Raw genomic sequence first — 27388 nt, 5'->3', positions numbered from 1 at the left:
TCTCCACCATGAAATGCATGTTTATGCCTCACTTCACTAATTCCACTCTCTCTCTCACACACTCTCTCTCTCTCTCTCTCACACACACACACAGTGACACCTGCAACGTCAGCGGCAGCCTTGCACAGCAGCAATGTGGCCATGTGAGTTTGATGTAATCTGGAAAATATGTCAGCCACCTTGCCTGTGCATCCACCACTCCTTGAGTGTGTTTATATTATAAATGTAATACCGGTATATAATGTAACAATAAAACAGAAGCACAGTTACTATGAATAACTGAATAACAGATCAGCCAGATATCACACATTGTTGACCAGGATCTCTCGTTGACGTTCCTCTGTGCTCCCCCTCAGGGTTCCGAGTCCACCTCCAAGTTCCTGCAGTGTGCAGGGGTTCCGTCTGGGCCTCTTGCTGGACCCCACCACGTCCAGAACCTTGTGAACCTAATGGATGCTGCACTGGATGTCTACTCTTTCATGGTAAGTCTGTCTATCTATCTATCTATCTATCTATCTATCTATCTATCTATTACACTCTGTATTTGGGCTTTGTCCTACACATTTACAAAACACTGACTTATATAAACTGCTCCCTCTTACCACCCGTCTGCTCCTTCTTACCCCCTGTCTGCTCCTTCTTACCCCCTGTCTTACCCCCCGTCTGCTCCCTCTTACCACCCGTCTGCTCCTTCTTACCCCCCGTCTGCTCCTTCTTACCCCCTGTCTTACCCCGTCTGCTCCCTCTTACTCCCCGTCTGCTCCCTCTTACCCCTGTCTGCTCCCTCTTACCCCCTGTCTGCTCCTTCTTACCCCCTGTCTTACCCCGTCTGCTCCCTCTTACTCCCCGTCTGCTCCCTCTTACCCCTGTCTGCTCCCTCTTACCCCCTGTCTGCTCCTTCTTACCCCCTGTCTTACCCCGTCTGCTCCCTCTTACTCCCCGTCTGCTCCCTCTTACCCCTGTCTGCTCCCTCTTACCCCCTGTCTGCTCCTTCTTACCCCCTGTCTTACCCCCCGTCTGCTCCCTCTTACCACCCGTCTGCTCCTTCTTACCCCCCGTCTGCTCCCTCTTACCCCCTGTCTGCTCCTTCTTACCCCCTGTCTTACCCCGTCTGCTCCCTCTTACTCCCCGTCTGCTCCCTCTTACCCCTGTCTGCTCCCTCTTACCCCCTGTCTGCTCCTTCTTACCCCCTGTCTTACCCCGTCTGCTCCCTCTTACCCCCCGTCTGCTCCCTCTTACCCCTGTCTGCTCCCTCTTACCCCCCGTCTGCTCCTTCTTACCCCTGTCTGCTCCCTCTTACCCCCTGCAGAGGTCCACTCTGAGCCAGGGCCCTGCGCTAGAGGTGTCGGGTGGGATCCAGCTGACCCCCGAGGGCCTGGTGAGCGACGCGGACGTGCTGAAGGTGTGGCTGGAGGTGAAGATGAAGCCCCTCCTCTCCTCCGTCTCCCGCCAGTTCCTCCGTTGCCTCGGCAACAAGAACCTCAGCTGCGAGGCCTACCACACTGTGTACGTGTTGTTGCTGTTGTTGTTGCTGTTGTTGTTGTTGTTGTTGTTGTTGTTGTTGTTGTTGTTGTTGTTTTCACACACTCGCCGAAATCTTGTTTGACTCTTTATTTGATCGCTTTGTTTCAGTATGAGCATAAATAACCAGCAAACACCCTCTGTAAAAGTAGCTGTAACTACTCACCTATTGCTCTAATATTTGGGGTATCTCCACAATACAGTTTAATTTTGAACCATAAAAACAAAATGAACAAAATGAACCATATAAACCATATAAGGCAGAATTTATGAATTGTATGAATTTTACTAAAGGTGTTGACAGCCCTAGAGAGTTGACAGAACAGCCCTAGAAAGTTGACAGAGCAGCCCTAGAGAGTTGACAGAACAGCCCTAGAGCTATGACATCTGCTGGTGTGCATGGGAAAATGCATGTCATATCCAATTCATAACCTCCTAGTAAACAGAGTAGTAAGAATGTACCAGTGACACTTGAGCAATGAACATTTCTGCATAAGAAATGTATGTAACCTGTTTTCAGGCAGATGTAGCTATGTCCCAAGCATGTTCTATCCATCGCTTAATAAGTAATAAAAAAAAATAGGATCGAGGTTTTGAGTGATACTTGAACAACTTACATACCGGTATGTCCAAAAGAGATTTATCAAACATATTTTTGGATATGTGGAGGAATATCGCCCGTATCTGATAATCACTCTGCCATCTTCTATCTGCACACGCGTTCTTGCTCTGCAGGGTTAGTGAGATGAGCGAGCACTTCTCTGGAATGGACCCTGTACGGCAGAAGTGGATCTACATGTTTTTCATGTACCCATTCCTGTCTGATAACAGAACAGCGGGTAAACACACACACACACACACACACACACACACACACACACACAGATACACCACAAACACACGCACAAACACACACATACTGATTTAATCATACAATGTGGTCTCTTCCCTGCGTGTCCTCTATTTCACTTCCCAGGATGCATGCACCTGAGCAACGGCACTGAGGACTGGCTGATGAAGAACTTTGGGTCATTCTCTGTCATGGCAACCATGAAAGATCTCTCATCGCTCAACATGGTCTTCAGTGGGGTGAGTCGTTAAGGCCAGAGCAATACACTTGGATTAGCAGAGTCATACACTGTGATACAAATACATTGCAATCCAAATGTGTAAGAACTGTGTAAATACTTATACTGTGAATTGCTAAGGAGGACAGTATATGCATACAAGAGTACAAAACAACAGTAAAAACATTGTGAAAATTATAAAAACATTGTGAAAATAGTATTTCTCTACTATAAAACTAAGAATTGACTACTCCTACATACCACTAACGTAAAAACCACCCCCCCCCACCCCCCTCCACACACACACACACACATGCACGCACACATGCAAACACACACACACACACACACACACACACCCCTCCACACCCCTCCACACACACACACACACACACACACACACACACACACACACCCCTCCACACCCCTCCACACACACACACACACACACACACACACCTGTAGTTGGACGTGCTCCACTTGCTGACTCCAGAGCAGAGGGCGGAGCTGCTGCTGCAGCCGGAGGTGGTGGGGCTGGACGAGGGCGTCCTCACCCTGGTGTTCGACAGCCTGCTGGACCCCCTGCTGCCGGCCCGACCTCCGACCTCACCTACCTCCGCTCCTCGCCCTGACCCGACTGGCTTCACGCGCAACTACACGACCTCACCTGGGCCTCACCACACCCAGCACTATACCACCCCTTACAGGGACCCAGCCAGAGAGGTGTGTGTGTGTGTGTGTGTTTGTGTGTGTCCTTGCATGTGTTTGTGTGTGTTGTAGCGGTTAGCTATGCCTGCCTATTTAAATGATAATAATATAATAATTAAATAGTAACTGGTGGGTTTTTTTTGGCGTAGACTGGTGGCAGTTGAGAGGTTCTGTTTGTGTTGGGACGTGACGCGATGACGTGAACCTGAGGGTAGGCCTGTCATTATTTGAATGAAGTCTGTGGCGAAGAGAGTGTGGGCCGATGGCGGATGAGTTGCGGCAAGATAGAAGTTTACTGAGAACGGGAAGGATCGTGTGGATTCTATTAGGATACTCTGGTGGATTATTCTAAATCCTGGGAGCGCTTTTGGACCCCGACACCCTTTCCCTAGAATTCAGCAGGGAGTACATTGGAGCTTTCTTGGACAAACAGCGCTGGATGCTGGGTTTGATCCAAACTTTTTCTGCTGTGACCGGTTTCCCTAAGCCTGTTTGTAGCCTCCAAAAACCCTTTCACCTGCCCTCCATACCTACCGCTGCCCCAATCCCATTTAAATTCTTTGTTACAGCAAACTATAGCCTACTTTTCCGTGGCGGCGCCCACACAACAAACGTCTCACTTCTTTCATCCCTGACTCCTTCAGTTGATATTTTGACCTACTCTAACTTTTGATTTCGTTTCATACATTTTCTTTCTTTCATTTTCTTTCTTTTGATTAGACATCGTATGATCTAGGAGAACGATTCACTTTGTGTTGTCGGCCTATGTTAAGACCGACGTTGTCGGAAAACTGGTAGCCTACATTTCTTTAATGTTCCTGAGCTCAATAGAGGGTTGTTGAAGCTGACTGCTATTTATATGTATGCTATTGTAAGAAAGTGGGTTAACGAACAACTGTGTATTGAACATTTTGAGTTTGGTTTGAAGGGAGTTTTTTTTATTGTTTGGGGCGATTCCTTTGTTCAACTGCGCCTTGACCGCGGCTTACCTACAGCTAGGCATGACGTTGTTAATATGCCACGGTCTGAAATACTGTTGAGAACTTGAACATTTCAATACATTCATTTTTCATTTAAAAGTTCAGAGTGAAACCGAGTCTCCTTTCCCACATACAAAAAATAAGCTGGCGTAACTGAAATGACTATGTCCGGGTTTCAGTCACGTTACAGTGTGCATGTGTGTGTGTGTGTGTGTGTGTGTGTGCATGTGTGTGTGTGCGTGCATGTGTGTGTGTGTGTGTAAGTACTTGGAGAGAACTGTTAATAATACAGTCAAGAAATAGCCTGGAGTGGCATGTTGATTTTTTACAGTAGCACTATATGGCTCTATAAAGCATATTCTGCATACTGTAAAACTATAGTGACCCAGGGTTGCTACAATTGTGTATTGCTACAATTGCTACAATTGTGTATTGTGTAGTCATTGGCATGACTTTGTTTCTCTTCCGTATGTTATCACCAGGTGGCCAATGGATTCATGTCTGTCTTGACACCCATGGGAAGCTTTGCCAGGCACATGGTTTCCTTCACAAATCAGGTAACATAGAGTTTTGATCATAAAATAAATCACATGGGTCAGATACATTGCATTATACTGTGCTGTAATGACTAAACGTGTCAATGAATTTAAATAATGTATGCAATATACCGTCTTTTAATGATATATGCAAATATCCTGTTAACTGCACTATATATATAATTATATAATAATATATGGTATAAACTCCATCATGCCATATTCCACCATAGGAGTGCTGCTGACAGTATGTGTCTCTCTCTTCTCCTGTTCCCTCTCCAGCACTATCTCACCACTGTGCGAAGTGCCACTCTCATCCAGGCCATGCTCAACTGGACCTTGGCAGAACTGGCCGCTCCTTACAAGCAGAACAGCACCGCTCCGGACCAGGTGGACTTTGACCCGCTGGACGTGAACGACTGGTTCCAGCATGTTGTGGTCCCGGTTCTGAGACGGTACCTGCCCCGAGACGAGATGGAGATCCCGCAGAACATCACTGTGGTGTTCCACAACCTGTTGTAAGCAATAGGAACTTATGGATAGCTAAATTTGTCTTAATTGCAACTTACCTTGCTGTCTGACAAGAAATGGCTTTGGTAGATACTTATAGATTTAGTATAGATTTACATGTTGAACCTTTGATTATATTATATTGTATTAAAGGAGAAATCAGCGACTTTTCACATAGATCTCAGTTTTTCGAGGTCACCGAGTAGGCTTCTGTCGGTACGAAAAATCCGAAAACAATCGGTTTTACCTAGCTCAAGTTGCTACTCCCAGCAGCTAGCACAGCCAGGCCGCTACAGCGCTACACTCTGGGGGCATGTACATGGGAGCTCACAGACATGCCCCCGGAGTGTAGTGCTGTAGCTGCCTGGCTATGTTAGCTGCTGGCTGTAGCAAGCTAGGTGCTAAGCGATTGTTTTCGCTTTTTTCGGACAGGAAACGGATATGTGAAAACTCGCCGGATTTCTCCTTTAAGTTATATTATTTAAGTTCTTGAATTTCCCCTTGAGGATCAATAAAGTATCTATCTATCTTATATTATATTATATTATATTATTGATATTTATATTAATATTCATGCTTGATTTTAACTGTTTCTTCAGCCACATCCAGACCGGTTTGGACCCAGACTCAGAGGAGACTGACTCTGATTCTGATATCTGCAGTGTGTCCATTGATGAGGGATCTTGTGCTGTAAGTCCTGTGTTGTTTTACATTTTTTCATTTTGTGCGATTCGGTCAACTGTAAATATATTTTACCTTGAAGTGTGTGTGTGTGTGTGTGTGTGTCTATAGTGTATGTGTGTAGTGTGTATAGATTCAGAAAACCCTATGTCATGACACAGTTCTGTAATTGTTCTTTGTGTGTGTGTGTGTGTGTGTGTGTGTGTGTGTGTGTGTGTGTGTGTGTGTAGCTCACCGATGCAGTGGAGGAGGTGGCTCGTGTCATGCACTGTGCAGCCAAGACCAACCTGAGTCTGACAGAGGAGACGCTGATGAGACTGGTGATGGAGCTCTCCGACAGCCTCAACTCACTCACCCAGGAACTCGCCCAAATGGTATGGCGCAGACAGCTTCTTCTCCTCTTCTTCCCCTGGCACGTTCTGTGGACTTATGTCTTTGCCTTTACTTCCGGTTCACTAATGCCTACGCTGTTTACTTCCTCACTACAGTATTGTGTCCCTGCCTCCATGTCCTGTATACAGATGCCTGTCCCCTTTACTTCCTTCAACGTGTCCTAGCATTTGTTTTGTGGACTGTCAGTGACAATTGAGATCGGCATTTGAGGTTGATTTCAATACTGTGTCTCTGTTCACCCATGTGATATGGAACCCCTCACCCCCACCCTTAGTACTTCTGCTTCTTAGTAGTGCTTAGTGCTTCTGCTTCTTAGTAGTGCTTAGTGCTTCTGCTTCTTAGTAGTGCTTAGTACTTCTGCTTCTTAGTAGTGCTTAGTGCTTCTGCTTCTTAGTAGTGCTTAGTGCTTCTGCTTCTTAGTAGTGCTTAGTGCTTCTGCTTCATAGTAGTGCTTAGTGCTTCTGCTTCTTAGTAGTGCTTAGTGCTTCTGCTTCATAGTAGTGCTTAGTGCTTCTGCTTCATAGTAGTGCTTAGTGCTTCTGCTTTCTAGGCTGTCAATGTCACTTCTCCCGGCTCCTCCATTACTGTTCCTTCATTTGTCATCTACCTCACTTGGAATTCATGTTGGATGAAAGATGTTCCTTACCATTGCGGTACTTTAACTGATTCTCAATCTCATTGTTTACATTTCAGAACTTCAGCTCCCCTGACTCTCCATTCTTCGGAATCCTCGACCAGATCATCTCCGGTCCCCTGACGCAGGACAACCTCCATGACGTGTCCTTCATTAGGCTGTGGTTCCAGATCAAGCTGCGGCCTCTGTTGCCCTCACTCACCCCAGAGTACCTGTCCTGCCTCAGTGCCAAAGGATTCAGCTGTGAAACCTACCAAGCACTGTACGTTCATAACTTAATACTAACTATACACACCTCCACATTGAATTATGTTTCATAACACTTTTTTTATTGAGCACACAAATATACAGCATTTTGTGTACAATACAGGTCAACTGTCAACTATGCCAGGGGAGATATACAAAATAATTATAATAAAAAGAAGGAAAGAAGGGCAATTCCATGCAAAGGTCATCCTTACCACGGAAAAAAAGTTGTACATACGCAAATAGAACTGTTGTTAAAATCTTCATTTAGGTCTATATTTTATTGTTTGTAACTGATCTGATTGAATTTGATGGAGAAATACACTCTTTTTACATCATAAATATGGTGTGCAACCATACAGAAACAACATTTTTCACATGGTAATATTATACATATTTAAAAAGTGGATAAATGGACCCAAGGTTCAAACAAATTGTTATGGATGTGACGTTATGGATGTTACATAATGTGAATTTACAAGACTGGAGACTTTATTATACCTCAAAGCCGAGGGGCATATCAATTTCAACGCATTTCACCTTAGTGTTTACAATTGACATTTCAAAGATTATTAGGTTGATTAAAACCACAGGGAGGCCTTGCTTAACCATTAGCAAAACAAACATAATATTAAAATACCTCCAGTGATTAGCCTAGCCATAGCCTATTTTCAAGTGGCCTAATAACGAAAATCTGAGCGATTATCTTCCTGTAACTGTCATACTGTTGTTGTACAGTAACTGGATTATCGTGTTAGCTGGTGAAGATGGCTGACTTTGCAGCTGGAGTCAACATAGCAACCTCCTTCTGTTGTAGATCTGTTCAGCCTGCCGTTCACGTCTGCTTAACACAGTTTCATTTTAAATGTGACGCGATATGCCAGCATTTCAAGTGTCAGGTCCTCTGTAGCTAATACCCACAGGGTAACATGAGTAACGGCAGCAATAAACTAGATGTACCGCATAGCGGTACCAAATAGGACCGCCTCTCAGTCCTGCATATTCTCTTCACAAAAATAAATCACGCTTATCAATTTGTCTCCATCTCCTACTCCTGCAACTCATGTGCATGTAAATGAGTGTGTGCATATGTGAGTTTACTTTTGTTTATAAGAGTGTGTGTGTGTGTGTGTGTGTGTGTGTGTGTGTGTGTGTGTGTGTCTGTGTGTGTGCATGTGCGTATGTGTGCCTGTGTTTGTGTGTTTATGTGTGTGTGTGTGTGTGTGCGTGTGTGTGTTTGCATGCGCACATGCGTATGCGTGCCTGTGTGTGTGTTTATGTGTCTGCATCCATGTGGGTGGGTGTTTGTGCATGTGTGTGTGCGTGTGTGTGCTTGCCTGTCTGTATGTGTTTATGTGTGCGGAAACAGGAAGATGGACTAGTTCGAGGGAAAGCGAGAGTTGCAGTGTTTTGTTACAGTCGTGAATTTTTAATAGTTTGCTGGATAAGTTAACAAAGTTACCACCGAGAGTTGCAACACATGGAATTAAGAGGAAAGAATAGAAACGATTTATTTTCAAACAAAGGATATCTATTAAGGCCTGAACAAAATCTCTTTCCACTTCAGGAAATTACACAAACTCAGCCAGCTGCTAGCTAGCTAGCCAGCTAACTAAACTGTTTAAATTATTAAAATTTCCCTCGGGATGACTAAAGTATCTATCTATATATCCTCAGTATTCAGAGGACAGAGGTTACATTAAAAGTTATGCAAATTAATTCACTGATACTAATTTTGCCCCCACTCTTAAGGCATTTTGTTTACCAATTTGAGTGCAATTGTCACATCCATAACGCTGGAACTACCCAGAAATAGATTTATAATACATTTTCCCAATACAAGGTGAACTCAGGGTAAGTAAAATCAGCTATGTACCATGACAGTTTATTCCAATGTAGTTTAGTATAAGGGCATAACCAAAATAAATGTGAATAAATATGATTCCCACAAAAAGTACAGTTTACGTCAATATCTTTTTTTAAGCTTCCATAAGTAAGGGTTTGTTGATGTTTCATAACACATATAATTACACCGTGTCCTAACTGCATGTGATGACAGCGACCATTACTGACAAAATTAGTTTACTTGCATTGTTTTAATTTGTCCTAACTGAACGCAACGTTACACAGTACTGTGCAACGCGATGTGGTGCATTGTTTTGAGCAGGAGTTTTGTCATATGCTTCATTTCTATTTTCTTTGTGTCGCTCGGTTTGTTCTGCTATTTTTAGCAAATATGACACAATAGACCGACATACGGTATTTAAAGGCTACATGACAGTCGCTCGTTCACATGCATTTACACTGTAACTCTAGTCTCACAGTGAGATAATCCCAACACAAGTTTTAATAGAGAACAATGTTTTTGATGCATGATAATCCATAATACTGTCGCACTGTTATAGCAGAAGTGTAGTCTGTTACTCTGCTACTCAGAGACATGTAATGTCTGTATGTATGGATCTATATGTTATAAGCATGTATTATCTTACACTACAGACATGTAATGTCTGTATGTATGGATCTATATGTTATACGCATGTATTATCTTACACTACAGCCATGTAATGTATGTATGGTTCTATATGTCATCAGCATTAGAGACAGTCAGAGGCATGTAATCTTATCGCCTTGTCTTGTGTCTCAGTGTGAAGGCTCTGGGTGATCACATGTCTGACATGCATGAGAGGGGACCTGAGATGGTCCTTCAGCACTTCATCATTCCTTTCCTCTTCAACCCCAACCATACAGGTGGGCCACAGCACCATATCAGTGTCCAATGGCCACAAACACACATGCATAACTAATGCAGTCAATATTACTGATATTAGCAATGTACAAACATGATATACTGCCTATATAAATGGAAATGATGAGTAGGATGGTAGGCTTTCTATTTACTAAAATGTATCTAAATACATTCATTAATTTAACCTATTCTCTTCATTTTTACATTTAGGCAACCTGTATGTTTCAATAACATGTAGCCCTACGCCAAATGAATGTTATGGTTATGAATTAATGTGTGCACTTTAATAGATTTATAGAATTTATGTTAATGTATTTACCCCCCTCCCTGGCTGTAGACCCTGGCTGCGTGAGATCGGTTGAGAACAGCACTGACTGGATGATGAAAAACTTGGGTGGCTTCGCTTCCCTGGCTACACTTATGGACATGTACCAGCTCAACCCCGAGTTCTCTGCAGTAAGATCAGATTGTCAACACACTATCGGTTAATACCAAAGATTCTAGAACAGAGCGCTCTGTTCTAGAATCTTTGGTTCACACTCTGTTAATAACAATATGATCAAGGTAAAAGCTAAGGGTTGGATTTGATTAAGGTGATCTTCAGTAATTTATCAATAACACTTTTACATACAGTAATTTCCTGTGTATTAGCCACATTGTGTATAAGCCGCAGGGCAGTGTTTTATGCAAGTTAAAAGAACAAAACCATATTAATACCATATTAACTGCCCTTGTGCATTAATCTCATAGCTGAAGACATTTTGCAAAATCAATGTATAAGCAGCCGGCTGTACTGTTTGTACTGAATGTATACACTGTGTTTGTGTGTATACATAATGAATTATACTGAATTATAATGTACATACAAGGAAGCACAAAGAGGGATATTAAGAAAGGAATGCATGCATATATGTGGGTGTGAGTTTCTGTATCTCCCCCTGCCAAGTAGGACTATGTATTGCCAATATCTCCTTGCTCCTCGAATGTATTTCCTTATTGTCAACTCCTAACCATCTCAATTGTAAAGCACTTTGGGTCAACTTGACTATATTGACTCGACTTGACTATATGAATGTGTTCATGAGTGTTTGCATTTATTTATTTCCCTTACAGATTGAAGTCCTGCCCTTGCTCTCCCCCAGACAGATGGCAGAGCTCATGGTCGTTCCCCTCCCAAGGCTGCCGCCGAAACGACAGGTGGTCGACCTCGTCTTCGACCACCTCTTGGGAGACCCCATTGGAAGGAACATGCCTGAAGTCCTGGAGCACCTTGTGCAATTCAGCCATGATGTAATGAACACTCATTCGATTTCTTACCTGGACGATATAGTGGTTTTTGCATATATGTAGATGATGTTTGCATGTTGCTTGCATGTACAGCTTAGCTTAGTCATTGTTTTGCTAGTCTGTGTTTACTTGTCTATTCATGCGTGTATTGATTGATTCATTTATAGATGGGAATGGACTGTGAGACCTACCAGAGCATGTAAGTGACTTTGTAAAGGTTCTTCTTCTCAGTCTCATCTTTTTTCTGTTCCCAATCAAGAATTTTAATTAAAAAAAAATCCAGTCCATTTTCTGTATGTTTAAAAACTCATTTTAAATATACTTAAGTATTGCTTTGATTTGTTGTTGTAGCGTGGAAAAGCTGTATGATGTGTTGTGGTCTGTGCCACGCATGATGGAACCACAGATCTGGGCAGCAATTCACAACATGAGACAACCTGCAGGTGAGCGGACACACAGACACAGACACACACACACACACACACACACACACACACACACACACACACAGACACACACACACACACACACACACACAAACACAAAATATTATTTACATTGATATACTGTTATTGATTTCTTTTTCTCTCAGACTGTTCATTGCCTGTGTTCGACGTAAGTGTATCTTTATACCTTGATTTATATCTCTTGAAAATGAATATTTTTTTTTCATGTAGTTTGTAAGCTATGTTTTTATTATGTATATTTTTGCATTCTTTGTTTTCTAATAGTGTCCTGTGATACACTTTAATGGTAAGTTGTTGAGATCTGCACTTTGACAAATACTCTAGCATTGGTTGACTTACATTTATTCGTTTGGCAGACACATTTATCCAGTTTATTTAGTTTACTAGAGGAAAGAAAACAATCAAACATGTCTATATCCATGGAACAAATTCAAACTATGTTGCATTCTCACTTTTGTAGGCCAGACATAGTTGAGTGGATTAAGTATATAATTAATTACACTGAAATGTAGTTTTACTTATAGATATTTAACAGTGGCCTGTCTTAAGAGTAAAGGGTGTGCTTGTCATTGTCAGCCAACTGATAGGCCTACATGTACTGAATACAGCATTGATAACATGATGTCTGCATCTGCTATTTCTTGACGTTTCTGTGTATCTCCAACAGAGAGCAGAATGTGTGCTGGAATTAACAGGTATTGTATTCTATAAAACTCATTAATATAATACTCTAAAATATTCAACTGACTAAAGACAAAATTAAATTGTGTGTTAGCTAATGTTTATTGACATGGCCCCAAATCTCTATTTGAATTTCATTTGTTGTCTTTTTCCTCTGAATGACATGTAGCTCTGAGCTGCAGCACCACCTGGAGGCTGGGCATGTATCCTGTGAATACACTCTAATGGAGTACGCCTGCTCAGAGGTAAGGCCCACTGAGGAGTTTTTCTTCACGCTATGCTATGTGTGTACTATCTCTACAGTATATGTTCTTTATCTGAATAGAGTGTATCTGAATAATGTCTGTATATTATTAGTCTGCTGCACTGTCTACACAGCTATACTATCTGTATTCACTTTAGTTAAGGTTTAAATTCTGTGTAATAGCAAGTAGTAGGCCTATGCTATCCTGTTTAATCTCTTGTTTAATGCGGCCTTACATATATTTGCAGTGATTCGCCTCCTAAATCTGTCTTACTCTGCACATTTGGATTCATTCTTAATCAAAAATAATGTTTATTCTTTTTATTAATTTCTTTGATCAAAAATAATGTTTATTCTTTTTATTAATTTCTTTGATCAAAAAATGTTTATTGTCACTGGATGAGTAACTGGTGTGGTGATGATTTCATCAAACATTGCTAATAATTTGATATCTCTCCTTTTTCAGCTGAAAGGATTCTCTGCACATAACCTGACCCACCTCCTGATGTGCAAGCTGGCCAGCAACATGACAGACTCCAAGGAGACCTGGAAGCTGCTCCTCACCAAGACATCTGCAGTTCTGGATGAAGCGCTCGCCATGTTCTCCAGCATGGCCTCCAACATGGTGAGCCTAATGTTTGTTTCTGTTGTAAAAACTGAATGTGGTTATAGATGGATACATTTCAAACTAGGCTATGCTCGGGGATGATAGCAAAGTGTGGTCAAAACTGACTTATACAAAGACACACTTTAAACAGACACATTTTCTCGTATTGAGGTATTGCCCTATTGGCTCTTTTCCCATGTCCACCACCAGTCGCATCCTCTGATTGGTCAGTCTGTGTCCAATTTCCTGGACGTGCTGCGTGACATGCGACTGGACCAGTTCACCCCAGAGCAGTGGCAAGACGCTTCCTTCGTGGCGTCGCTGTTGAACGGCACCCACCCATTCTTGGCTGCCACCTCTGGAGGTTTTCTCCACTGCCTCACCACCAAGAACCTCACCTGTGAAACCTTCCAGATCATGTAAGTTTAACATTCATGGGTACGATACAATGTAAAACAAAGTGATGTGTTGCAATACATTACAATGCTTTATATAACATGACAATATTTATGTTATACTTTACAACATTGGATAAAAGTAGGCCTTTCTGCTAAATTAATCAATGTAATGTAATGTACGATGTGTTATGGAAACACATGATATATTGACAGATCTTTGCTATTCTCCATCTCCACACATTTCCCCTGTTTTAGCATGTGATGGGTTGCACCAATGTGATCTTTAACAGGAAAAACATTTATCCCAAATTGCTTCTCTGTACGCTAACTGTGTGAGTAATCCTACATTGCCTTGACCTTTCAGACTGAGAGCGTTTGTGCAGCAGTTCCACTACATGGAGGAGCCTAGTAGGAGGATGGTGCTGGAGTCTTTCATCCTGCCCTACCTAAACAGCAACTCCTCAGGTAGCCCACTCACCACCATTTAGGTGTTATAGCGTTTAGCATTCCCACAGATTAGCATTCCCACAGATTGCCATTCTCATAATAGCATTCTTAGCAACACTTTACCTAACTGTATGTCATATGATGGTCTCTAACAGAAACATAGAGCTCTAAGAGAAGCAAAGAAAGAGCTTTAAGAGAAACATAGAGCTCTAATTTAAAGGATAGACAAAATGCTAAGTCAGGTAACATTTACATTTACAGTTAGTCGTTAAGATGACTTTAATCCAAAGCAGGTTAAGTGCTAGATAAAGCATGTCCAGCTGAGGTTCTCTCAGAAGAGTTGGGTCTTCAGGCGGTTTTTGAAGTGGGGTGTTCTGTATGTGGTATACTGTATATGACTGGCCTCTACTGCATGAACAGAAACATAATCCACACTTTTATCAATGAAGAATTCAGGAGAAGTGTATTCAGCATAGGTGGGATCAATTACAACCTTATTGGCCTTTGAAACATCTAATCTAAACTCAATATACTCATGAAGACAATCTGAGGGATAAAAGTACACACACGTCCATATGTAGATGTCCGTTGCTGGTTGCACGCAAGTCTGTTGTTAGAATCCCTTTGTTAATTATCCCTTTTCAGTGCATCTATAGGTGACAGTTGATGAATGTCAGTCACTTCCAAATCCAAGGGACTTGTGTTGTACATCTCAGTTAGTGTATTTGTAGAATATACAGTATTTGATATTTTGTGTGTTATTTGCTTTATTTTGTTATTTCATGGGTTCTTTAATGCTTCTCCTATCTCTCTTTCTCTCTCTCTCTCCCTCTCTCTCTCTCTCTCAGGACATGCTTGTGCCCTTAATGGCAGCTATTATTGGCTGCAAAACAACTTTGGGCCTTTCTCTGTCCTTGTGGAGCTAGAAGATCTATTTGAGCTCAACATGGCCTTTGATCCAGTATGTACATCTCTCTATTCAATAATCACTATCTTATACCAGTGTCTCTACATAGTAGATTAGAATCAATAATGGACATGATAATCCATTTAGTAGTGTGTATGCAATCATTTGAGAATGATATCCTGATTGTACATAGGACATACTGATGACTCTCTTGCATATCACTCTGTACTTCTCTGTCATTCTCTTTCCATCCTGCTCTCTCCCCCGCTTTCTGTCTTTTTCATTCTCTATGTTATTATTTTACTTTTCATCCCAACATACTCCTCTCTCTCTCTCTCTCTCTCTTTCTCTCCTTTCCTCCCCTCTCCATCTATCTCTCTTTCTCTCTCTCTCTCTTTCTCTCCTTTCCTCCCCTCTCTTTCTCTCTCTCTCTCTCTCTCTCTCTCTCTGCAGCTGGAGGTGTTGGATCTTCTCAGTCCAATGCAGATGGCTGAGTTGATGGTTCTGCCTCTCCCTCATGCCCAAGGGAAAGATGAGGTCATCAGCAGAGTGCTGGATCACCTCCTAGAGTCACCTGTGGAGAGGAATCTTCAGGAAGTTCTTGGTCTCACCATCATCCTTGCCACACAGGTAAAAGGGAGTTTCATTACCAAAGCTAGGAATTCATATAGGTATACTTTTTTTTTTTAATCTACTTTAGAAACTATTAGGTATTGCCAAACAGTTACTCATACTCGGTCCAGTCCCCTTCAAAGACTCTCACTTAACACACTTCTCTTTAACTTTCCTAGGATGAAGCACCTTGTGAGTTCTACCAGGCAATGTAAGTCCAATCAACATTTCACTTGATTTACCTTAAAGGGGAATTTTGGGGTACATGATAAGGAGTTTGAACATTCGTTGGTGAGCAAAAAAAAAAAAAAAACCCTAATCTGGTGCATTCTACCTCAAATAATTGCAATTTTCCCAGTTATCTTGTCATCCTGTGATGTGGTATTCCTCATATTTTTATTTTTGTTTATTTTTCCATTTGTTTTTGTTCTTCCTAAAAAAAAATTTGTCTATGTTTATGAATTTATCATTTTTGTTTGTTTGTTTGTTTGTTTGTTTTTGTTCTTCCTATCCTTCGATGTGCGATGCTGTGTAGAATCCCAAGGCTGAGTGAGTCTGTAACATCAGTACCAGGAGTTCTGGAGCCCATCATCAGAGGAGCTGTGGAAGAGCTGCTCCAGCTCAGTCCACTAGGTGAGTAGCACACACACACACACACTCACTCACACACACACACACACACACACACACACACACACACACACACACACACAGAGAGAGAGAGAGAGAGAGAGAGATTTTTAAAAGTTTCATGTTCACATCTTCATCAACTCTTTCCTTTCTCGAGCAGATTGTGCTGTTCCTCTGCCTGCTCAGGTGAGATACTATTCTTTTAAGAGCAAGTCTGACTGTAAACATTTATATACGGATATTTTGATATCAATTTTAACGGTGAAAACATTTACATTTGACTTTTGTTTCGCTTCATGTTTAGTGTCCTACAACACCAGTTAATGGTAAGTTTCAGTATTGCCACGTTTTGTCCACTAACATTTTGAGAAAAGGCTGTTACATTAAACTGATTTGGATACTTCTTTTTTTGTATAGAAACCAGAATTTGTGAAGGTGTTAACAGGTAAGTTCAATTTATGTCATATGTAAAATAATAAGAAAAGTTGAACAGACGGAATAGAAACTTATAAAGGAGTGGAAACCAGCTGATCATATTTTATCGTGTCAACAGCACTGTCCTGCAGTCTCAACTGGCAGCTGGCCTGGTCCCCTGTAATGTCAGTCTGGAGCAGTATGCCTGTTCAGAGGTGAGACGGGATAAAGGTGTCCTGGGTAACTTTGATGTAAACAAGCATCTCTTTGGTCACATTCATAGAATGATGCACCATGGACATGAATTAAAATAATCAAGTAAAAAAACGCTTCGCCAAATGATTTGCAAAGAATACTATAACACATGCAAGAGATAATACTCAATGAAGACAAAACTCAACATGCAAGACACAAGTACAGTACATAATAAATATTACATGAGGAGAATAAAAATACTCCAAAAGTGTAACGATTTTAAACTCTGTGTTGCTTATGTGTCTGCACCTACAGCTAACAGGATTCACTGCACAGCACCTGGCCCAGGTTCTGATTTGCAAGCTGTCCAGTAACATGACTTACTCCAGGGAGACCTGGAAGCTGCTCCTCACCAAGTCCTCTGCAGTTCTGGATGATGCTCTCATCATGTTCTCCAACATGGTAATACATGGGGGTCTTTTGTGACAAATTTGAGTTACTTTTGTCATTTTCCAAAGTATTAGGGTTCTTCTGTTCTTCTATTCTTTCATTTTCTCAACATACTTTTTGTTTTTGTTCCTGCTCCTGACAGCCTCTGAGGATCATGGGTCAATCTGTGACTGATGTCCTGGATATTCTTGGAGAGCTCCGTCTGGAGTCGCTCAGTGACATGCAGTGGGAAGACATCGACTTCATCTCCTCACTGTTTGGTGAACGTCTGCGGCTGTTCTTGCCCTTCGCCTCCGGAGAACTTCTGCACTGTGTCAGCAGGAAGAACCTCACCTGTGAAACCTACCAGTACATGTATGTTCCAAAGCGAGAAACAGTAATTTCACATTGTCACATTTTGTGGCAGACAGTTATTAAGTGAGAAAATTGAGTAGGTTGAGTGTTCAGATTACCAAATAACGTGAGGACAAGCGTGAAAACACATTATTATTGTGTCTCTCTTGCTCAACTCAGCTGCAGAGTGACAGTTACAGTACGTTGCTTGGTAACAGTAGATGCCAAAATTATTGTTTGGAACTATTTTTGGGGGGCGGAGGATGAACTAACAAAATGAACGATAGAAAACACAATATGGTGTATTTTTACTTGATTAGTTGTGTGTGTAACTGTTGTACATTTGCAATATGGCACTTAAGATATACCCACAACTGTGGTTCGGCACCCCCACCTTTACTCATAGCTTATTTAGGATAAGAAATGATGGAGTATGACTCAGTATAGTATGATGGCATGCAGTACTATTACATATGATATGACATATGTCATTATTATGCTATTTTATAATTAATTCACTGTTTTGTAACTTTTAATTGTTTAATTAACTGTAACTGTTTCTTCTCCAGTGTGGGTGAGCTGAGTTATCAGTTTGATCACATGACAGAGGAGCAGGCCAAGAACGTTCTCAAGTTCTTCATTTTGCCCTTCCTGTCCAGAAACACATCAGGTCAGAATTAAGACATGGGTTCCTGAAATATGTTTGTGATCTCTTAATGCAATGGTCTATATTTGTATGTGCATACATATAGATTGTATTGTCTGCATGAATACTGTCTGCATCATGTATATGTATGTAATATGTAACTGATTCTATACTTGTGTTGTCTCTCCTAGATCCAGGATGTATCTCCAACAATAGCATGGCGTGGCTTCTCAACAACTACGGGCAATTCTCTGGCCTTGTCCCACTCAAAAGTCTACTTGATGCCAATAAGTACTTCAATCCGGTAAGTGATGTATTGTATTCAAATAGGAAACCCTTATTTCTACTGTGAATCTGTACATGTGAATACCACATGCTTTGACTCTCATCAAGGGCTGCTATACATGTCTATCTCGCCCCTTATGTAATGAAACATCCACCACAATTGGCTGTATTGTTAAGATTTGGTTAATAAGAAGCAAGATGTTATTCAGTGCTTCCTGCTTTTACATTTCATGAAGATAGATGAAAGGTAATCATAGTTGTTAGCCAAACTAAGGTGTCAACAAAAACATATGGAAATCAATACAAACCAACTCTTCAGAGCAAAACATTGACATGGATTGTAAACTCTCTCTGTGTCCCCTGTTTGTTCCCAGCTGGCTGTCCTGGAGCTGCTCTCTCCCCAGCAGAAGGCGGAGCTGATCCTCCTGCCTCTCGGAGACCTTCCCCCACAGGAGGTCATCAGGGTCGTCTTCAACCACCTCCTGCAGCCTCCCCAGCAGACACAGATGCCCGAGGTCCTGCAACATCTAGTCAGGATTGCACAAGAGGTAAAATGCTACATAGACAATACTTCATTTCAGATTTCAAACAACTTTAACAAATTTGGAAATTCTTACTAATGCTTTTTAAAAAGAAATCACTATATCACAATAACGTCAGCAGACATGTTTTTAAATACTGATTTTATTTTGACATCTTATTTCTTCACAGAACGAGATACCGTGTCTCACCCTTCAGTTAGTGTAAGTGCGGTTCAGATCTTATTCACTGTCAATAAAATTATTCATGCTGGTGATATAAACATGTTTAAAAAGTTTAATGCTGATGCACTTTTTGCTATTATCAATAGTATAAATAGTTACAGTAATCAGTAACCAATTCTAACTTCCCCACCCCAGATCAGAGAACCTGTTCATGGGTCTGTCATATGTGCCTCCTGAATTAGAGCATATCATCTACACAACCGTCGATCAACTTAGAGGGAACTTACCACAAGGTTCATTACTTTATATGCAATATATTGCTGATATCTACATATAATGTATTTTATACTGTAGCCTATAACGTTCTTGTCTGTTTTTTGTCTGAACAGGTTGCATACTTCCACAGCCACCTTCAGTAAGTGTTGCTATGTGTTGTGTGTGCCCGGCTATGTTGAATTGACGATCTATAATGATATATAGATATAATCAGATATACTGACTGCGTCTCTTTCTTTTCCACTCTAGTGTCCTTTCACAAGGGTAAATGGTAAGTTCATTCTCAGGCAAAGCCAATTTAATCACATGCAGTACATATTATCTATGTCTTTTTATACCCCAGAATGTTGGAATGTACATAATACTTTCCTGTGATTTTTGCAGAGACTGAAATTTGCTACAGGACAAACAGGTTTGCACAACCACTTTTTCTGTATTTCTTCTTGCCCTAATGACTAGAACATTGTATATTTCTACAATGTATAGTTCTGCCCAATTTACAGAGCCAGGGCAGCGGAGGAACATCAGAGTTTGTTTGATATTAATTTATTTACCAATTTAATTACGAGCTCATATGTCAGGAAGGCCAATGGGAATTAGGAATGTAACTAGAAATACAATGCCAGAGGAATTACAATAGTGGATGGAAAGCTGCTGGCTTAATGTTGGTGGGGAGATTCCTGAAAAAAAAAAAACACTGAATCACTTAATCTTTGAGATCATACAAACCCTTGTACCAAAAAACGTTGTGTTTCAGCCGTTCTTGAGATATCACACTCAAGGTGGGTTTGACCTTGACCTTGACATTTGACTTCATCATTGAGTCCATGTTCACACCAAATTTGAAGCATATACGTCAAGCCGTTCTGAAGTTGTAACACAAGCACGAAACCTGACCTTTGGAAAATGTAGTTCAGAGAAAGCCTAATTGTATGCAATGCTATAGGCTACCTGCAAAACGGGGCTTTCAGTTGGTGTTGATGTCTGCTCCTTCTGCGCCCAGATAACAATTAGTCACTGAATCTATTGTAATGCCGAAGAGTACGGGAGACCGGGGCTGGTTGGAACAGGGGCAGGTTGAAACACTGTTAATATCCAGGCTACTAGAGGGAGCTGCAACAAAATTCCAACACTAAACTGACGGCCTTATTGAGTAGAGTAAACTCAAGTTTGTAACTGGTCTCCAGGTCATTAACCCTTTAGGTGAGAACAACTTTTTGATTTTGTAGTGTCAAAACTTAGAATATGCACCTCCCACTAAATACATCCTAGAAGGGTAATAGTTAGGGATATAAAAACAATATTCATTATAATTGATTGCTAGGGGACTCATCTATAATTTAAAATGAAGTTTAAAACCCTGAGGTGACTGATATTAGCAGGCTAACAGCATTTGTGCAAAAAAGTTTGACCTAATGTGGGCGGGGCAGGTTGGCACACTGATTTTGGGGTTAGTTGGCACATACATTCCATATGGCTATTTTGTGACAAATCTATAAACTTTGTATTTTACACATAAAAACATCATCAATCTTTATTGTAATTACTGAACATAGTTTTACATTTGGAAGCATGTAGCAGGTTGGCACACGTGCACAACACCACTTTAATCATATATAACTCAAAACAAGGGATCATTTGTTGACATTGAATTTATACATTTTGCAGCTGAGATCCCAAGCTTTCAGTTAATTACAATTTGACCATTTCAACGCATTGTAAGACGGAGAAATATAACCGAGAGTGAAAAGTGTTCCAACCAGCCCCGGTCTCCCCTAGTTAGGAGACGGGGAGGCTGAGATACCGTTCCAAACTCCGGTAATTTATTTTTTATAAAGGATGTACAGGCTAAGGTACGGGTAGCAGGAGGTGTCCACTACAAAACAACAAACTGATCTTGATAAATTAGGTCTCAATCACTCGTCATTCACTCTCATCGGCAGACGACACAACGTAACACAACCCACTCACACGTAATTTACTTCTCCTCTGACTAAACTTACTAGACGTCTTAGAACCCCCTATTCTATTCCCTCCCCTTATCGATCGCTAACCTATCCGAACCCCTAAATATTCCCTCCCGGACACCTCCCCCCAATCAAAACACATCAGAACTTATTGACACATTCTATGACACAGAAGGGAGAGGGAGACACAGACACTCTCGCGCGCACACACACACACACACACACACACGCCGGGAAAACAGAAGACACAGGGGAACACAAGGGAAAGCCCAACACGAGGGCAAATAGCCTCGGCGCTACACTATGTTAAATAAACTTTGTCAATGTTAAATCATTGAATCACCGTCGCACTGCAACATAGTTTCTACATCACTTTTGCACCCTTCATTAATATTGAAGCAACATTGAAATTCTAACTAGCCTACATATCAACAGGATTTTAATTGGTATTAAACCTCAGTAAACCACTATTAATCTGGCAAGATATTGGAAAATTCATATCCTGCTTTATCTACAGCCAGGATAAATTTGACTAGGCCTATAGGTATGTCTGGTTTAGGCTACACAAGCTTGCATAAATAACCATTGACAACTTGTTTAGATAGATAGATAGATACTTTATTGATCCCCAGGGGAAATTCAAGGTCTCAGCAGCATACATACAACACAAACACATTCTTTAACAGCAGAAAGAGTAATTAAAGTATATAATATAAAAACACAACTAAGCAGTAAGGACAGTAGAAGATAAAGAATAGGCTAAATATACTGAAATACAAATTATACTAACACTTAATACAATATATAAAAATATACTAAAATACAAATTACAAAAATACAAATTATACTAACACTTAATCTAAATGAATTATAAAAACAGTATCCACAATGTGGTGATTAATAAATCAGAGGCGCTTGCAATGACTGAGGCAGGGACTGAGCCTGTGATTCTCTGTGCATAGTAAGGTATGGTAAGGTGCTCTGTGTGAATGAGTGTCATGGTGGTAGTGCAATGGTGATAGTGGTCATGGTGATAGTGCAAATGAGTAAGTCAACAGTGCAACAATGCAGAAATAAAGTAAAGTAAAGTCTATAACTATTTAATTATTTAACTATTTAAAAAAATGTATAAGTGTGGCCACAGTTCGGCTGTGGCATGGGGGGGGTGCATATGAAGGGTTCAGATGCAAAAGCCTCTAAATGCCACCTGTCAAAAATGAGATAAAGATGGTGAGGGGATGCTCTCCACACATAGTCTACGCTAATCAAATAATTTAACTTCTAAACTCACTAAATACCTCTCTCTTCCTGGTCTGAAATGTCGATTTATAGGCAAAAACCTATAGGAGACTGAATTTAAATGCTCATTTAAAAGAAAAGTAGTCAGACGGATTTAGAGGGTTTTGCATCTGAACTCTTCATATGTACTAATATAGCACGCAAACAGTGAGGCATAAAGACAGTGGTACAAGTGGCTAGTGGACAGACATAGGCTACCAAACATGGAGGGGGTGAAGAGGCAGACAGACTATGCAGAGAAGTCTATCTCTCCTCTTCCCTTAAGTGAGGCATTGAACAGTTGTTTGAACAGTTTGAAAAGCAAGTGCATTTATTCATTCTTCTTCATTTAGAAATTCATGTGTGCTGTGCTTTCCTGCCATCCATTTAGTAGGCTAGACCTCCACTGATCCTCCACCATCCAGTAGCAGAGTAAAGCGGCACCTAACAGAAATAGAAGGGGGGGACAGACAGCTGTTAGATATGATTCAACTGAACAAACTAGAAGCTAAGCCTACAATCAAGTCATTTTACGCCACAACCTACCACTCATACAAACGTATCGGAACTCCCCCTATTACCGTCGGTCCCGTATTTCCACGCGTGTATATGTCACTTAATATCAATTTCTATACAAACCAAGACAGCAGACTCCTAAAGAAACGCAACCACCCACACCATAGGTGTATCTAAATTAGCTATGTACCAAAAATGACATTTTACCGTGACTCAAAGAGCTGTAGACAGTGTTGTAAGGCTGCGTGTGTCACAACCGCTTGGAGCTCCAGTGGAATTTTAATTTCACGACGAGAATTCTCGGTCTAACCGTTCATGTGCCGTTGAAACGGTGTAAATAGGCGACCCATCAGGCCAGCACTATAACTCCGAGCGTGGTAAACAAAATCGGATATTTCAGGCAGTAAATGCTCCCGTTAACAAAAAAAAAAAACAGATTTTGTTCAAATCTACACACCTATGGCTACTGAAAAATGTCAGGTTAATTTAGCAAATGTTATTTTGAAGTGTTAAAAACATCGTTGTTTTAGAATTTCTGAACAAAAGTGGTGATAATTGGGGGTGTTACGATAGTTCAAAACAGTTCAAAGTTTCAGCCAACAGTTGTGACTGTTTGCCATAGAAGGCCAATTCCCTCGTCAGGCCAGCTATCGCTAGGAAAGGCGGCTGACAATTTGACTGAAGTTTATTATTACTTAGCTGCTAACACTACCACCCCCACTGCACACAACCGCGAACCTAGATATATTTCCGAGGTCTAGCTAAACGTAGCAGCTACAGTAGGCCTACGAGTTTGTTGCTTATCGATGACAGGTAGGCCTAACGCCAGCTTGCTTGCTTACTTGTCTAGCCGAGTCGTTAAAAAAAAAAATCACACTCCATTCGAATAAAAAACACAGATGAATTGTAACTTACATTGGGTGTGGTAGGAAAACGTCCATTTCGTCGTAGTTTGTTGGACGAAGCAGACACCAAGAACAGAAACTTTCTTGATGAGAATTGAGCAGTGTGAAAGCAGTGTGGTGGTTCAAAAGCGACTAATTACAGGATGTGTAGGACTAGTTTAGGGAGCGCCAGATTGTATGCAGGTCGACCCGCACCTGATTATATTACGACCGTTCTAAATGAGCCCCCTTTGTGATATCATAGAGAAAAATACGTTTTCAAACATTTTTAATCCCATATTTCTCAAAAAGTGTAAACTTTAAAAAAAATCTGAAATGATAACTCTTGTCCAATTCCAGACCTACACAACTGTTATTTCAACATGTCTGTACGTTAAGCGGTTAGAGCCGCATTCATTTTTGAAAAGGTTATAATAAGAAGAAGCCAGGAGATTTAAAGATAGTGGATTCCATCCACTATAATGATACACTCAACTCACGTTGCAGTACAATGCACAAAGTTTGCAATTCGATTTTCTTGTGATTGTTTTAACAGAATAACCTGACAAATATTCTAACGTCTGATGAACAAGTGAAATCAAAAGCAGATTATACCCTATTCTGTTTAAAACGTACATTATGTACGTTACAAAAAGTGCAGTGGATTAGGATTGCAAACTCTGTTTTAAACTGGTTTGTTTTGCCCACTGCTTCACACCTCATGACCTGGAACATGTTTGTGGTTTCATAGCTCTGAGTTGCAGCATCTTTTGGATATGGGACAAGTACCCTGCCAATACAGCGTGTCAGAGTATGCATGCTCTGAGGTGAGGTGCTTTTTTAACTCATTCATGTCTTATCTCTTTGTATGTGTCCTCTTTGAATTTGTCCAGCGCTTCTAGTGAAAATAAAAGTTTACATTAAAAGTTAACCTACAAATTTTACATAAAAAGATCTTGAACTCTAAGCGTTGGGTAATTGGTTCTTCACGTACAGCTGTCAGGACTCACTGCAGAGCACCTGGCCCAGCTCCTGGTCTGCCAGCTGTCCAGCAACAGGACTTACTCCAAGGGGACCTGGAAGCTGCTCCTCACCAAGACCTCTGCAGTTCTGGACAAAGCTCTCATCATGTTCTCACACATGGCCTCCAATATGGTAATGAGAATCTTTTGTGACACGTTTGTTAGAGAGATACTTTTTACATCTCTGTGACCAGAGTGCGAATTACCCCACCATAATTGGGGGGTACTGCTCCTTCACTTCTTCTGACCATAATGGTCCATTACCATATCAATCCCCACCGTGATCGCCAAGTGCAACATGTGTTGTGCAACACACATACAAGGTCTAAGCATGCAACAAACTGATAATCAGTAGGCTACAGAATATCTCATCGTTTTTATACTGTATATCCAAAAGAGAACTGTTTTGATCAACTCTGCCCTCTGCCCTCATCTTGTCGTCTCCCTGCGGCCTGCTCACGGCATCGATTTTACCTCACCACAATGTAAAAGTTTATTTAAATAGAGAATTACCTTGCTGACTAACCTTGGTAACTAACCAAGGTACACTTTACTAGCCTCAGTGGGTAAGTAAGTAGCAGGTAAGTAGCCAGTAATTCAATGTATGAAGAGGTGACATGAGCTATGAAAGAACAAACACGTTTATAAATGAAGGTTGTAAAATAACACATTTTCAACAAGCTAGACGTCAGTTAGCAACTTACATTTACCCATGCACGTCAGCAGCAAACCGAATTTAGCCTACTGGAGGAATTTACCTAGCGTTTTGTCATTCAATGTTGACACTTGCTCAGTTGCTTCTAGCGCCACGGTGGTTAAAAATGGTACGGTCCACAATAGGGGTTTCTGAAATCGCTTTACATAAAAATGTTCCTACAGTGAAAACAGGAGTTGACTTGTATTGTAACTGTAATGATATTTTTCACAATATTAGAAAAATTATCTGACCCCCCCAAAACTGATATTTCTGTCTCTTTGGGGGGTACTGGGTCTTCATTGGGGGGTGTAGTACCCTCCAGCATAGACATAATATACATAGACGCCGCATCGACCGCTGCTCCCTACTAGCGCTGACGAGATTTGGAGCCGCCATCTTGGACCGGTCATCCACTCCACTCAGTGTAATCTGTTTGGCCGGTGCAATGAGCTGTCAGCACACTTAATTAATCATATCTCACTGAATACCGAACAGATTTTCACGCGGTTTTTTTTGCTGCAAAGGTCATACATGTAGCTATGATACAGGCCACATTGTTCGAAAATACAAAATACAACCAATAGTACGGTAATGTTAAATCTTACTTGTGAAAAGTAAATCCCCCGAGTATGGTCCGCCGATTTGAGCAGGAACATGCTGCACAGTGCTGTCATCTTGTGTTTTCTGCTGCAACGCAATGAGGAGTATGACCGGTCCAAGATGGCGGCCGCATTTCTTGTTTCCAGCAGCCAATGCGGCGTCTATGTATATTATGTCTATGCCCTCCAGTACCCCCTGTAATTCGAACTATGTCTGTGACGTAAAGTGACAGTGATATTTTAGCAGATAATGGGTGTGGGTTTCGAACCTAGACCAATCCACTGTCAGGGGGCACCATGGCTGCCTTGCTTTGCCTGTGCAGTTTTTGGAATTTGGTATTTGGAATTTCTTTTTAAACATTCTTTTATTTTTGTTCCTGCTCCTGACAGTCTCTGAGGATCATGGGTCCATCTGTGACTCATGTCCTGGATATTCTTGGGGAGCTCCGTCTGGAGTCGCTCAGTGACATGCAGTGGCAAGACATCGATTTCATCTCCTCACTGTTTGGTGACAGTCTGCGGCCATTTTTACCCTTCGCCTCTGGAGACCTTCTGCAATGTGTCAGCAGCAAGAACCTCACCTGTGAAACTTACCAGTACATGTATGTATGATGTAAACTATTGATACACATTGTGTTCAAAATTGTACTGTAAGAAATCAGACACTGTCATGAAATACAATATAGTACAATACATTATGATGTAGGTATTTAAGACTTCTTCTGTGTATATCTTAAAATGAAATGAAATACTATGCTGTTGTATATGTATATCACATATGTACAAATGTGTAATTATTATGTTATTATATGACTAT

General features: G+C 41.1%; 1 protein-coding gene and 1 long non-coding RNA gene across 2 annotated transcripts in view; one reads left to right on the top strand and one right to left on the bottom strand.

Annotated features, from left to right (window-relative positions):
* Positions 1 to 27388, top strand: part of LOC121717986 — a 91186-nt gene that overhangs the window by 5589 nt on the left and 58209 nt on the right. Inside the window, exons 4-47 of the mRNA XM_042102712.1 lie at positions 95 to 143; positions 357 to 482; positions 1310 to 1506; positions 2257 to 2360; positions 2498 to 2610; positions 3054 to 3311; positions 4759 to 4833; positions 5095 to 5330; positions 5922 to 6012; positions 6234 to 6377; positions 7090 to 7292; positions 9924 to 10027; positions 10363 to 10481; positions 11139 to 11315; positions 11480 to 11511; positions 11664 to 11755; positions 11905 to 11927; positions 12044 to 12065; positions 12447 to 12474; positions 12630 to 12705; positions 13171 to 13329; positions 13522 to 13730; positions 14074 to 14174; positions 15005 to 15117; positions 15517 to 15693; positions 15855 to 15886; positions 16211 to 16308; positions 16466 to 16491; positions 16610 to 16631; positions 16723 to 16750; positions 16859 to 16934; positions 17230 to 17376; positions 17507 to 17718; positions 18267 to 18367; positions 18535 to 18647; positions 19003 to 19176; positions 19340 to 19371; positions 19528 to 19625; positions 19722 to 19747; positions 19858 to 19879; positions 19993 to 20020; positions 25005 to 25080; positions 25250 to 25408; positions 26962 to 27173. Of these exons, the coding sequence (XP_041958646.1) occupies positions 95 to 143; positions 357 to 482; positions 1310 to 1506; positions 2257 to 2360; positions 2498 to 2610; positions 3054 to 3311; positions 4759 to 4833; positions 5095 to 5330; positions 5922 to 6012; positions 6234 to 6377; positions 7090 to 7292; positions 9924 to 10027; positions 10363 to 10481; positions 11139 to 11315; positions 11480 to 11511; positions 11664 to 11755; positions 11905 to 11927; positions 12044 to 12065; positions 12447 to 12474; positions 12630 to 12705; positions 13171 to 13329; positions 13522 to 13730; positions 14074 to 14174; positions 15005 to 15117; positions 15517 to 15693; positions 15855 to 15886; positions 16211 to 16308; positions 16466 to 16491; positions 16610 to 16631; positions 16723 to 16750; positions 16859 to 16934; positions 17230 to 17376; positions 17507 to 17718; positions 18267 to 18367; positions 18535 to 18647; positions 19003 to 19176; positions 19340 to 19371; positions 19528 to 19625; positions 19722 to 19747; positions 19858 to 19879; positions 19993 to 20020; positions 25005 to 25080; positions 25250 to 25408; positions 26962 to 27173 (4710 nt within the window). The remainder of the gene's footprint in view (positions 1 to 94; positions 144 to 356; positions 483 to 1309; positions 1507 to 2256; positions 2361 to 2497; positions 2611 to 3053; positions 3312 to 4758; positions 4834 to 5094; positions 5331 to 5921; positions 6013 to 6233; positions 6378 to 7089; positions 7293 to 9923; positions 10028 to 10362; positions 10482 to 11138; positions 11316 to 11479; positions 11512 to 11663; positions 11756 to 11904; positions 11928 to 12043; positions 12066 to 12446; positions 12475 to 12629; positions 12706 to 13170; positions 13330 to 13521; positions 13731 to 14073; positions 14175 to 15004; positions 15118 to 15516; positions 15694 to 15854; positions 15887 to 16210; positions 16309 to 16465; positions 16492 to 16609; positions 16632 to 16722; positions 16751 to 16858; positions 16935 to 17229; positions 17377 to 17506; positions 17719 to 18266; positions 18368 to 18534; positions 18648 to 19002; positions 19177 to 19339; positions 19372 to 19527; positions 19626 to 19721; positions 19748 to 19857; positions 19880 to 19992; positions 20021 to 25004; positions 25081 to 25249; positions 25409 to 26961; positions 27174 to 27388) is intronic.
* Positions 23165 to 24457, bottom strand: LOC121717988. Its single transcript, XR_006033836.1, has 2 exons — positions 24285 to 24457; positions 23165 to 23297 (listed from the first exon to the last, which is right to left on the bottom strand). It is a non-coding gene; the product is annotated as an uncharacterized LOC121717988 (long non-coding RNA).

This window comes from Alosa sapidissima, chromosome 9 (assembly GCF_018492685.1).
Source record: "Alosa sapidissima isolate fAloSap1 chromosome 9, fAloSap1.pri, whole genome shotgun sequence".
In the NCBI taxonomy this organism is placed as follows: domain Eukaryota; kingdom Metazoa; phylum Chordata; class Actinopteri; order Clupeiformes; family Clupeidae; genus Alosa; species Alosa sapidissima.
This window is presented reverse-complemented; position numbering and strand designations above follow the sequence as displayed.